Raw genomic sequence first — 14,173 nt, 5'->3', positions numbered from 1 at the left:
AAAAATGCCTCCGCAGTGTAATATAATCCTCTAGATGTGTCAGTATGTCAGAAAGCAAATTAGCTACTTGATTGAGATGTGGCCATATCATTCTCAACATTTTTTCCGTATGCCTCACTGACCATGACTGGAGGAAGATTAACATTATCATGTTAGCTATGCTCGTAGTTTGAGGCTGTGTGTTGCTGTTTATAGTAAGTGCTAACATGAATTCCTCTTTGTTCTTTCTTGCTATTTTGCTCTTTCCTGTCTTTTTTTCCCTTCCTCCCTCCCTTCCTTCCTTCCTTTTCATCTTTCATTCTTTTCTTGATTCCCAAACTAATTGTTTTCTGTCTTTTTTTTTTTCTCCTTTCTCGATTCCTCAAAACCCTACCTCAACCACCTCCCCCTCACCCCTCCCTTCACTTGCGTTCTCTCTGCTGCAGACATTTGACAAGTGTTTCCTGGGATCGTCGGAGACGGCAGACGCCAACCGTGTGTTCTGTGGACAGATGGGGGCAGTTTACCTGTTTGGAGAAGCTCTCAGTGCTGCTCAGATCCTGGCTATCTATCAGCTGGGTCCAGGTTACCAGGTGGGAGGGCATAACACTAGATGCAATAGTATTTTTATGAGGGATATTTAATAACTGATACAGGGAAGTGATGTGTGCTTTTCAACCATTAACGGATAACTGAAAAAATATAGTGCCAATGTCATTTGTTATGAAGGAGGCAATGTTGTTTTTTAAAAAAGTCCTCCTAATATCACGGAACCTTTAAAAGTACAGAATCTGCTGCATTTTCTGTGGTCGCTTATGACAAATGTTGGTCAGTTTGTCAAGTCCCACCTGTTTTGGTTGACAACGCCAATAAAGTAAAGAAATGATTTGAGGGCAACAACATATGGAAAGTTGTATGAATCAGCCTTGAACATAAGCATGATAGCAGCATACTTTTGAACAGTGATTTGGTTGGAGCTGTGTACTTACTTTTGTTAGTGCTAGAATAGTCTTGGTCACTGACCCTTTTGTAATTTAGAAAGACACTTCTGTGGGGAAAAAAATAAAATAATAGTCACTAGTTTGTCTGTTTTCTTTTCTCAGACACTGTTTTATTTTCTCTGGCACTAAATCTCTTCCTCTCCATTCTCCTTTTTCCTCCTCCTCCTCAGGGCACATTCAAGCACAAGGCTGAAAGTGACTTGCTGTTTGCGGAGCATCATAAGACCTTACTGTATGATGGCAAGCTGTCCTCTAGTATTGCCTTCACTTATAACCCTCGAGCCACAGATGCCCAGCTCTGCCTTGAATCCTCCCCCAAGGACAACGCCTCCATATTCGTCCACTCACCCCACGCACTCATGCTGCAGGTAATAACGCCTTCAGTGTAACTTTTTGCGTGTATAGCGAGTGGAATTGATATTGCTGGGGTTGCCGTTATTTCACTTAAATCAGAATCCACCTTGCTGTTACCTTTTTTTTTGAAGCAATACCAGTACAAATTCATTCACCACCTGTTCGCCTGCTCCTTCCCTCCCACTGTTCCGTACCGTACCGCGCTTTACTCTTTCTTTCCTCCTCCGTGATAATGAAAGTGGCCCAGTTGGCATCTTTTCATTTTAATAGCCTCATTAGGGCAGAGGTTCAAATATGTTGAGTTAGCCAGACTGCTGCAGCTGCTGAAAAATGCCATGCTGGTACGCTAATTATGGAATTAGCCTTCCTTTGGACTTACAGTTTAGTTTGGAACTACATACAGTACAAGAAGTCCTGCATTTTTCTTTTTAGAAGTAGGTGGTGATCTTTGTGGAAGTTTGCCACTTTGTGCTTGAAAATGCACTCAGGCACGCACAAACACACACACACACACACACACACACACACACACACACACGCACTCACTCACACAATACTGTTTCTTCACTCACTTTGAGTTTTCTTTTCTCAAGCACTAATTGAGTTTTCTCTCATGCCCTCTCATCAAAGAAGATGCTTTGTTTCCTTTGTGAGTGGAGCTTTTGCTGCCACAAAAACATATGCCCCATCCACCACACAAACTCGCACACAGTGTGAAATATGGATGAATATGTGACCTATATTTTCAGCTTTTCCATGCCATGCTCAGAAATTCCAATCCTATAGAGATGAAAAAGTTTTGTCAAGCCACTGTTGGTGTTGCAAAATACAACAACACAGACACCAGCTCATGCACCAGACTACCAAATATTAAAAGAAAATATGATCAGTTTCAGCCTCGTTTCCTGTGTTTTTCGACATTCTTATGTCGGTAGTCAACTAAACTAACAAAACTAAAGAAAATCCAAGGGTTAACACTTGAGTTGGAGTTCTTGAATCATCATCTTGCAGAATGGCATCATTTGCCCTCTCAAACACTGAGCATATCCATAACCTGGAATTATTATAGAAGCTATAGTACAAAAATATGTTAGGTTTAAGGTACATTTTAGCGGTCAAAGATTCAAAGAGTCCATTACGATTTGTGCCTGTTAGGATAGAAAGCAGATTGTCGTAGTACAATAAAGTATCAGTATTTTATTCACTTGTGATTATTTAGTATTCTTTCAAATACATCAACACATAGAACCAATTTATTGCACATCACAGTGATTAAAAGAACAAATATTGTGACTGAATTAGATGTTTGTGTGATTCATATATGAATGTTGGCCCTGTTACATGTTAAATGTAGTCATATGGATTCATGTGTGTTTGTTTGCACAGGATGTGAAAGCGGTGGTGACTCATTCAGTCCAGAGTGGCATACACTCTATCGGTGGTGTGCAGGTCCTCTTCCCTCTGTTTGCACAGCTGGATTATTGCCAGCCCTCCAGCCACGAGCTGGACACCTCTGTCTGGTAACCATAAACACTAACACACACACACACACACACACACACACACACACACACACTTAAAATGTTCAAGGAACAATTTGTAGTTTTTGTTTATCCTTCATTCAAGTTTATCATTATTTTGTTTTCTGGTATCAAGCCATTCTGATAGTGTAGAACATATAAAGTGTAAATATTTAGGCTGCTGGTTTGATGGCTGTAAAGTAGCATAATCAGTCACGTTCGCTGCAGTGCTATACTTCTGCTCAGGCATAATGGAATCTCCTGCTACTGCTGTACTTAACAGCTGAGTGGCAATCCTGACAATCATGTTCTGCTTACAATATACAACTTGAACTAATGCATTATAACCTTAATTAATGTTTTTCTTATGCCAGAAGAAATTAAATTGGCTAAATACTTCAAGCCACTTAAACAGTTTGAAGATGTGTGACATTATTTACCTCATTTTTAAGATGATATTAAACCTAGTGTTTCCCTTGATGGTTAATGGTGAGCTGAATTGTTTACTAGCGTAAAATAACATTATGTCAGGCTAAAATAAAGGTTCTCACTACATGTGGCTGGTATACAAAGAGCTCACAAAGCCTGTTATTTAACATTCTTAATTGGCCCTATGTTTTTAGTCTATTACCGCTGTCTTTACAGATACAGTACCTCAGCTGTCTGTCAAAAATTGTTTGTGCTATCACTTTCAAACTACAGTAAGTGTTTAAAAAGCAGTCATAAAATAGGTTATATGTTATATGTTTGATGTCCTGCTGAGTTTGAAAGCTGTGAGGCCGTTTTACTTGTAACTGCAACGTTGTTGTTGTGTATGCTGCCCTAAAGGTGATGCTAACTAGAATCTGTTCTCCCAGCACAATGGAGACACAACACCCTCATTCAATCACATTTCATGTAGGATATGCCCTTCACAGCCAGGACTTTGTCAGCAGCTTACATAGATTATTGTCACTGTCTCTCTCTCTCTCTGTCGCTGTTTGTCTGTCTGTGTACCTCTTAGCTGCACTTTGCTATCCTTTGTGATGGAGCTCTTGAAGAACTCAGTGGCTATGCAAGAGCAGGTCCTGGCCTGCAAAGGCTTTCTGGTCATCGGCTACAGTTTGGAGAAGGTAAGACAAACATAATTTGGCTCAGCTGGCAAAGAAATACACGAGAGAGCTATCTTCCTGCGCTCATAATGAACCCAGCACAGTATTCCCTTAACACCACAAACACACTAACACACGCACACACCAACACCAACACTTAATATGAGACGGACTTTGTTTTCCCTCAGCTGTATTTAGAGGTCACAGCTGGCTCGTGTGCTTGTTAGGCAGAAGAGGAGCTCCTCATCTTTCTCTGCATGTGTCCTTTATCTCCCCTTTCTGTGTTGCACCTCATTCACCCCTTTCTGCTTTCCATGTCATCGACTCCGTTCACTGACCTATCATCCTCTCCTCCTTTTTCCACCTCCTATTGTGCCACTTTCCGCCTCCTTGTCTCCCTGTCTGTTCTCCAGTCTTCCAAGGTGCATGTGACGCGGCCCGTCCTGGACATTGTGCTGGCCTTCTCCAGATACCTTAGCAACTTGCAGAACGGCATCTTGCTGCTCAAGCAGCTATGTGACCACATTCTGTTCAACCCTGCCATCTGGATCCACGCCCCTGCCAAGGTAAAATGAATATACTGTTTGAATACACGCATACACATACATGCACAGTAGCACATTATTTTACATTTGGTTACATTTGTAAGGGATGCAGATAAGCACATTCACATGTAGACTGAAACACATATTGGTTACTGCATACAGATGTGCACACTCACAGATCTGCAGAGACAAGATCACCTTCTTTTGCTCTGTATGCTCTTGCCCTGATTTTATTTTCAGTGTTTCAGAGTTCAGCTAGGAGTTCAAGGTTATCCCTCCACCTGTGACTCACTGACTGCTATTTAAGTGAGAATGGGTTGCCGACAACCCTTAGAGGCTTAGAATCCTCCACGTTCTTCTCATAGGAACAAGAAACAAGGACACAGTAAAACTGGATTATTCCACTCAAACTCTAAAGTGTGTAAGTATATGTGATTTCTCATATGTGCTTTATCTTCTGCAGGTGCAACTGACACTGTACACTTACCTGGCGACAGAGTTCATCAGCACAGTGACCATCTATAACGCCATTCGCAGGGTGGGCACTGTGCTTCAGGTCATGCATACACTGAAATACTACTACTGGGTTATCAACCCTCAGGACCGCAGCGGAGTCATGCCCAAAGGCCTAGGTGAGACTGCCTACAAAATGCAAAAATTAACTGTGTTTATAATGTAATACAGTAATGTAACGCTATTAATGTATAGTGTTCCCATTCCTCTTCTCACTCTCCTTTCAAATATGTAATCAAGACATGCGTGTAAAGACAGATTTCACATGCAGACATGAGCATTTGCACAGAAATGTGTGCACACATACGAACACACACTCTCACATTTACTCACTGCGAGTACTCCAAGTAATAAATCAGGTGCAGAACTTTGCTTTTACAAGAAAAAAATAGACCTTTAGAATTTCTTGCCTTATCTTTCTGGATCTTGCCAAGTTGTTCATTTATTAGCCTACTTTCAACAGTCATTGTGTGCTGTTTTGGGTTTTCAGATGGTCCAAGGCCAAACCAGAAGGAAATCCTTTCTTTGCGAGCCTTTCTGCTTCTGTTTGTCAAGCAGCTCATAATGAAGGTATGTTTATGACACCAAAAACCAGACCCACCCCCCACCCCCGCCCCCAGCTAAAACAACTGAGGAAGTGGCACATTTGGATGCCAGAATTATGCTTACTAGTGGTTCCTGTAGCTGGTGTTTCATTGGCAGTGGTGCCAACATGTTGCAGTATGCGTAAGAACAAACTAACCGCCACTTTACACAACAGCAAACATAGTTTACTCTTGGTCAACCCATAATATAATAACTTTTAGATGTCAGTGAGGGGATTAAAGCTTTCAGCTTTCACTACAGCTGTCTGTTGGCCAATAATTTGTTATACACTTAATAATGTAGGTGCATACATTTTTTTAATTGAAGGGTTTATTCAAACTGGCATGTAAAGCATTTAATTAGCATGTAAGTGTAAAAAAAACCCCTGCATATTTATAATCTTGGACTTATTTATTTTTTGAAAAGCAATCAAACACTTCTAATAAATGGATATTAAGGGGAAATAACTGAACTTTTCCTTTGTGTCTTTTATATTGAACCATAAAACTGCATAATGTTGTAATTAGTTGAATTTACATCTTTTCCCAAGTTTCTCAGTGGTGCACCTCCTCTCACAAATCAAGTTTGTGTTTTCACAGTGGTGAAATAATCTGTGCAAATATATTCTAGGATCATGGAGTCAAGGAAGACGAACTACAGAGTATCCTCAACTACCTCCTTACCATGCACGAGGTAGGGACGCATACAGTACCTTTGTTCATGCAACAATGAGCAGCCGAAAGCTCACCACTAGGTGGCATCATAACACTTCTGTACTGTATTGTGTCTTCCCACCACCTGATATGCAGAGCAGGAGCAAACAATTCCTGTTGCTCAAAGAAGAATTACTGTTTCTTGTTATTTTTCCAAGTTTGCCAGTTAGAGGTCCTGACAGAAGTGGTTTTGTTTACAGTGGATTGATGCATAACAAATGAATCAGTCAGTTTGGTCAGTTACACAATAAAACTATGTAAGAATAAGGGGTCATTACAACATGGCTCAAAAAAACCACTGTTATGTAGCAACCCTTGAATTTATAGAGCACATATTGTTATCCTTTAGTTCAGACGTGTATAATGTATTGCATTATTTCTACTGAATTTTCACTATGTTCTACCATTACTGCTGCTACCACCACTACTATATATTACAAGAATAAACAGCAGTAAATAACTACACATATATCTGCCTTGACATAGAAAACTGACTTATACTGTATCTTCCTCATAATTTAAAATATCACCATGGAAGCTGATCTAATTCAGCTTTACTAGATGCAGTTTTACCACAGTAGCCTCAAGTCTCCTTCTCTTTGTCCCACAGGATGACAATCTCATGGATGTGCTGCAGTTGTTGGTGGCTCTGATGTCTGAACATCCTGGGTCCATGGTCCAGGCCTTTGACCAGCGCAATGGGATTCGGTAATGATCATATTATATGCATATGCATATTACATATGTACTGATAGCTTTATCAGTGTTACTCAGTGTCAAAATGGTCAAAAGTGGAGTTGATAACTTTAGTCTTGTATTACTGTAGCTTTATGTAACATTTTTACGGTGGATACTGTATGCATTCATTGTTTTTGTTTAAATTAACAACAGATCAAATTCTGTTTTGAAAATAGAAATGTGTTTTGCATGAACATGGTACATGGTATATACAGCTAAATCTCTAATGAAATGCTGCAAGTGTGTAAAATATTGTGCATTTTAAATATGTATTTTTATTTTTAATTGATTTAAAACATCAATTGAATTTTTGTCTTTTTTTACAGTGTGATTTACAAGCTTTTGGCATCAAAAAGTGAAGGAATAAGAGTGCAGGCACTCAAAGTGATGGGCTACTTCCTGAGACACTTGCCACCAAAGTAAGTACAGTGAAAAAGCTAAAATACACATGAATATATTCCTGGACTTAAGAGGTTGTAGATTTTAAAATTATTCATAAACACACACAATTTTGATATTAATAAAATATGAAATAACTGCAATCAATTTTATGTATGACAAAGTCCATTTCCAAATGTTCCCTATAGTTACAGAGCTACTGTAAAGTATTGCAGTGTGCAGAAGAATCTGTCGCTCTTATATGGATAAAATTGTAAAAAAAAAAACAAAAAAATGTTGCATTTGACCAAACCTGCCGTATTTTTATTTTGTGCATTCTACTGACATAAATGTGACACTTGTAGGTTACCATTTTGTCTAATGAGCAGTACATATACTGTGTTATTTCAGTGTTATTGCTTTATTGATTGATGTTCAGGTCATATTGTAAGATGTTCCCCACTTAGTTTTTACCAATAACCACCAATTATAATGTGCGCACCTTATGCTGCAATCGTAGTACCAGAAACAACTCTAGTCTTGCCCTGCTGGCAACAGCATTGTGATCCAAATGCAAGATTGACTATAAGGCACTCTGCAAACAGTGCACAGTTTTTTAGCTGATTTATAACACTAAAGATGGAACTGATCCATGATCAGAGATGAAAGCGACAAAGACTTTTCTGTGAGGGACTGCTCTTACTTAGTCAGCGGGGATTCTCTTTTTCATTTCCTCCGTGTCAAACATCAGCTGGAGCTCAGCTGATTTATACTGCTAAAGATTTCAACCGTTGCAATTATTTGACTCATCAGAAACTCCAGATTTTGCCCTTGTCATTTTAAAAAATTTACAATAATATAGGACTGTTTGAATATTATTCAGTATTACTTTTGAGATAAAAAATACATTGTGCTATCTCTGTGCAGTTATATTAAGCCAGTTGTGTATGTACCAGTTTAAAAAAAAATGCATTGCATTACTTTCTGATACAGCAAAGTCATGTTTACTGACAGACCTTTGACCTCCTAATGTCCTAATTAGGAGGAAATCGGAGGTTATGCTGAGTCACGGCCTCTTCTCCCTGCTCACTGAACGCCTGATGCTCAACTCCAACCAGTTCACCATGACAACCTACAACGTGCTCTTTGAGGTCAGTCGGCCTACGTTCACACTCGAGGCCTGCGCTTACAAGACAGAAATGGTCCACAACTGCCCGAATAAATATTTATGTTCAACTGCATGACAGTATTTATTTTTAATATGTGGTATGTGTGTATGAATTATAGCAGTTTAAAATGTTTGCCTTATTAGATTACTGTTTCTTCCAATTTTGCCTTTACTACTCAATATAAATATTTAACGAATTATACATAACAATAAATTGTATGGCCGACCACCTGCAGAAACTGGATTTGACAATTATTTAGCAATATACAACATGATGGTGAAACATAAACATAGCTATGTGTATCTATTGTGTAGTTTGTTTCCCTGTTATTGTTAAGACCTATGTAGATATTTATGACTTGAATTCCCTCTCCGTCCCTCGGTAGATTCTTACAGAGCAGATCTGTACTCAAGTGATCCATAAACAGCATCCGGACCCCGACTCCACTGTGAAGATTCTCAACCCACGTAAGTGCCTCCTCTGCGCCACACTACTCTCCTAAATCATTCCCTGCAGCGTACCCTCTACATACCTATTGCTCCATACTGCACTGGAGGATATTCCCCATGGAACCGTGCGATTGCTATATACAGTCAAACAAATGAACGACATAAATTTTGCAGCCAGAGGGTATTTTCATACAACTGAACCTCTGATGTAAACCTAGCATGAGGATAGCTAGATAAAATATATACACATGTGCTAGTTTTATTGATTCTCTGTATCATGTTTTGTCAGGATTAATTTACACATAAAGGAATGATAAATGTAATGAAATTATGACGTCACTTAATTCAGTTTATTAATATTTTATATGCTTATGAAACAGATGTATGTATTAAATTAATTCAATCAATTATCCAATAATATTTAGGTGAGTTTGTAATTTATTGTTTTTAATGCATTTGTATAAATCATTTGGAGTAAATAATGCGAAATGTTATTATTATTTTACCTTCAAACTTAGTCTATCCATGTTACCTTTTTGTTGTATGTATTTTATAATTAAAGATGAAATATTTGTTACAATGATCATAGCATGTAATTAAACATAACATGTAATCAATATTATTTATGACCTGAATAACTATGTACATACTTTGCGTACGTATATGTATTACTATATACTATATTACTACTGTATATACTAGCACACACGCAGTTTTATTTATGTTTTCTACCAGTGCATAATTACAAGAAGAAAGTGCATAATCATTTTCTATATGCCGCAACATAACCAGCTGAAATGGCGACTCCGGGCTTTGATCAATGTTGCCATTCTATAATTTACTTACCTCAAATTTCACGTCAGCTCACAACATTTTTTTCTTATGGTGAAATCTTAAGTATTCATTTCAGCTATGAAAAGAAAACTTTCCTCTCACTTTTATGCTCATGCTCCTGCACAGGCACACGCACCTTTTGTGCACACACACACACATACAAAACGGCTTTAATCAGTTTGAAATCCAAGCACTTGGTATAATCACAACCAAGGTTTACTTCCAACCAGCCTTAATCTGACAAGGTCCTGCTGTAGTCACACATTGATTATCTTAAGCCTTTATTGTGTTAAAAACTCTTCTACCCAACCATCCTAGACAGGCGGTATATATCATAGAAACCTTGTATGGGTTCGTACATGTGAGCACATTCTATGGAACATAGAGCGGTGGTCTGTTTCTCCTTTGCTGTGCATTCTCTTGATTTAATCTGTGACAAACTCCCAAAATGGCCCCCTGATTGCAGTCTTTAGTAACGTCAGAGCCAATCAAACAAACCGAGGAAGTACTGTTTCCCTCAAATTAACTCAAGGGAAAGGAACCAAGAGCAAATGGAAAAAAGAAGGGAATACGCCATCCCTCCATCCTCATTCCCGGTACATGCTGGGGTAATTTTCTGGCGGTAAAGGTTCAGCGACTCATAATTTGAGTGACTAAGGCGTAGAAACAACACAACCGTCTGCCGGGGCAAGGGGGCATCGGTTAGCGCCAAGGTCTGAAGAGACAAGTGAAATCCAAGCCCTGCCGTCTCTCTACTCAAAGTAAATGGACACTGACATTGCCTAGATAATTAATCTAAACAGTCAGTCTCTTTGGTTTAACCGAAAGCTAAGCCTTCCAGAAGGGCCTGCGACTCTGGCTCTCTCATTTGAAACAATACCAAAACCATTACAGTATGATAAAGATCAATGGCCCGGACTTTTATATTTCTCCTCTGTTATGTTTTTCTTACCACAGGCACAGATTTTCAGGTGTGTACAGCTGGGAGTTCAGATAGTTTGTGACACAATGATTTGCACATGTTGAGACCAATGTATGATTTAGTTGTTGATTTGTACAGTTTCCTTTTCTGCGCCCAAAAAGCAAGTTTTATGTCTTAGCAGAATGCTGAATGTTTCCAAATCCAAGCCTTGAAAAAACAAGCTTGCCATAATGTATTATGTTACAAAATGGACAACACAGACACGGAGAAGTATCTTATTTACATGCACTGTATATTTTAATGTAACTCTATGAATATTTTTATTTTAACAGAAATATATCCATTCTGTTTAATGTTTTTTTTTAGAGATTCTGAAGGTAATAGCTGCTCTGCTGAAGAACTCTCCCCCATCCCCCGAGAGCATGGAGGTGCGCAGGGTTTTTCTGTCAGACATGATCAAACTGTTCAATAACAGCCGAGAGAACCGCAGGTAAGAATTCAGCCTGTTTCACAGGAATCGAGAACTACATCACACACAAGTCTGAACTGTGTTTACGTGCTCGTGAGATTCACATTCAGCCCTACACCACCTTCTCATACTATAGCTGTGTATGCTTTTTTTTTTTTTGTTTCAGGAGCCTGCTGCAGTGCTCGGTGTGGCAGGAGTGGATGCTCTCTCTGTGCTTCATCAACCCGCGAAACAACGAGGAGCAGAAAATCACGGAGATGGTGTACGCCATCTTCCGCATCCTGCTCTACCACGCCATCAAATATGAGTGGGGCGGCTGGCGCGTCTGGGTGGACACCCTGTCCATCACCCACTCCAAGGTCAGAGCGCTCATTATAACCATGCACGCCTCACACACACACACACACACGCAGAGGTTATCCACAGCTTTGTTTATCTTTCTCTGTGGATCTTCTTCTATCTCCTCATCTGTTTCATTTTTACATTTTTTTTTTTTTTTGTGTTTCGTTTCTGTTTCTCTTTGTTTAAGCTCACACGCTCTTTATCTTTCTGTAGTAAACACAAGCACGCACACACACACACGCACACACACACTCAAATCTTGCTGCAGTATTGTCAGCCTAAACATTCACCTCATGACCGTAACCACGTCTTTGCACTTACCCTGCTCCTCAGTTTGATTCCAGCCAAACGAACAGCAGTATTCAGTCAAAGCCATCAGCTCTGTCACCCATATGTTTAGTTTGAATCTGACATAATGCAATTCATCAAATAAGAAATTAGAGAGCATAATCGTCTGAACCCTCTAACTTGCAGCATAGACCAGCATAGTAATTAAACCTTGCCTCTCAGTGCCCATCAGATTAAGCTATGGAAGCCATACAGTGATCATTTAAAACCTAGTTGCACTATAAACCAATGAGAACGAGTCCAGCAGCCCTTCCATTCTTTATTTATGTATAGAGTCTCTTTTCTTTCACGTTGCACAGATAAAAATAAACTTCTGGCACTTCTTATTTCCAAAAGCTGAATTCAAAATACTGCTTTAGAAATTCAGTGTTGATATCATATTACGCTACTCTGTTCCAAAGCAGTGAAGTAATTGAGGTTGGTGTCAGATTGTGGTCTGGGGGGTTTTTAAGCCTGGCAGATTGAAGGTTGAGTTAAAGAAGTGCTTGTGATATGAGACGCTTCACCGTGGCGTGGGTGCTGTGAGCGTCGGCGTCCAGTAGGGGGCACAGACAGACTGCCTGGGAGATGATCAGTATGAAGGCGGCAGTTAACAGGACAGTGTGTGTGTGTGTGTGTGTGTGTGTGTGTGTGTGTGTGTGTGTGTGTGTTGAATGCTGGATGCTCTGAACTCCCAACATCTCTCCATATCTCTGAACACAGTAGAACTAACCTGCAGTGAAAATAAAACATGTACATGCAGAGGCTTAAGGAAATTTTCCACAGTGGCAGACAAGGACGGTATTTGATGTATGACAGTCAAAAAGATGACTACGCAACAAGAAAAATTTGCTTGATATATAGTGTTGCAGTGTCAGTAAAACTGTGACAATGAAAATATAACATGTTTATGTAGGTGGTATTGTTAAAATAATAAAAAAAAATCCAGTTTTGTTATCCCAAGTTTAAAATGCATCTGCTTATAAATATAGAAAGTGTGATTTTGATATTTCTGTTTGGCAGTGACAAAAAATCGTAGTGTAAATATAATCATCTGAGATTTTGGCTATTTATGAATAACATCTTGTTGATGAAGGACTTTTGTCCTTTCGTCTGTACATATTGCTGGAGTGTGTTTAGGTTTCACTTTGCAATGTAATAAAGTGTTTAGTTTGGTGTTGTGCAGAAATTGTTTATTCTCCTTTGTAAACGACAGGCTGTAATTGCCTTTTTTTCCTATAATTGCACAAGATTAATGCTGTTTCTCCTTGGCTCTAGTAACACTGCACTCGTGTAACAACGAAATTTCGCTCACAAACTGTGTGTGAATAAACCCCAAGCACTTGTAAGATGTGAGATATACACACAAGCACACATAAACGTACACACAGTGCAGGGAACCCGCCTGTGAATCGGATAGTTGCGGTGGGTGCTAGCCACCAAGATACATGCATCTGCTATAAAAAAGCTAAAGAAACTCAATTGCAATTTTATTGTCCCGTTTGATAGATTTCCTGCCACCTTTGTAGCACCGAAGCTGTTTGTCACTGTTGCTCTCTCCTCCCACTGCTGCAGGGCTGTGTATGTGTGCATGATTGTATGTCTGTGTGTGTGTGTGTACAATCGTGTGTATGTGCGTGTCTGTGTTTGTGCGGATGTGAGTTAGCGGGCACGTTTTCTCTTTACCCTCCTTTTCTCTCGGGCTCTAGGAAGCCCTTCTCTCTCCGAGCCCATTGAATATTCATCGGAACCATGCGAGAACAATCAGAGAAACAAGGCCTCATAAATACAACCAGCCCACTGGGAGCCTCTTGATAAGTGCATATGTGTGTTCACAAATACATATTTGAACGCTTCTTTCTTACGTAGGCTTTATGATTTGGTTTGTCTTGTGTCAAACTGGTAAAATTGTCAGCTTGGCATGTATAGAGATGACATGGCCTATGCTAAATGCGTGATTTCACCCCACTGCTAATAGAGACAGTCTACATAGTAGAGAAATTGCCCATGACTCATAATGTTTGAACTGCAGTCTCCATTAATGCATTATTGTTTTCTGTATCATGTTTTTTTTGATTTTTACATTTTTCAAATTATTTAAGGTACATGATTAAGATAGCTTCCATTTTATTCCTACTTTTATTTTTATACCGGCAAATAATAACTAACAAGAGGCACTAACAACTAAATGTAAGATTTGTGAGAATTAAAAAGTCTGTGTGTTTTGGGTTGCTCCGTGTGTGT

At 39.3% G+C, this 14,173-nt stretch overlaps 1 protein-coding gene across 3 annotated transcripts in view; it reads left to right on the top strand.

Moving 5' to 3' along the window:
- Positions 1–14,173, top strand: part of lrba (LPS-responsive vesicle trafficking, beach and anchor containing) — a 190,899-nt gene that overhangs the window by 35,777 nt on the left and 140,949 nt on the right. For all 3 annotated transcript variants that reach the window (XM_067584975.1, XM_067584976.1, XM_067584974.1), the window contains exons 8-21: positions 426–572; positions 1,151–1,348; positions 2,721–2,854; positions 3,858–3,966; positions 4,359–4,511; positions 4,954–5,122; positions 5,494–5,573; positions 6,219–6,281; positions 6,912–7,009; positions 7,366–7,458; positions 8,460–8,568; positions 8,972–9,053; positions 11,158–11,281; positions 11,427–11,619. In XM_067584975.1, coding sequence (XP_067441076.1) covers positions 426–572; positions 1,151–1,348; positions 2,721–2,854; positions 3,858–3,966; positions 4,359–4,511; positions 4,954–5,122; positions 5,494–5,573; positions 6,219–6,281; positions 6,912–7,009; positions 7,366–7,458; positions 8,460–8,568; positions 8,972–9,053; positions 11,158–11,281; positions 11,427–11,619 — 1,752 coding nt within the window. The remainder of the gene's footprint in view (positions 1–425; positions 573–1,150; positions 1,349–2,720; positions 2,855–3,857; positions 3,967–4,358; positions 4,512–4,953; positions 5,123–5,493; positions 5,574–6,218; positions 6,282–6,911; positions 7,010–7,365; positions 7,459–8,459; positions 8,569–8,971; positions 9,054–11,157; positions 11,282–11,426; positions 11,620–14,173) is intronic.

The sequence above is a fragment of the Thunnus thynnus genome, chromosome 3 (assembly GCF_963924715.1).
Source record: "Thunnus thynnus chromosome 3, fThuThy2.1, whole genome shotgun sequence".
NCBI classification, from domain to species: domain Eukaryota; kingdom Metazoa; phylum Chordata; class Actinopteri; order Scombriformes; family Scombridae; genus Thunnus; species Thunnus thynnus.
This window is presented reverse-complemented; position numbering and strand designations above follow the sequence as displayed.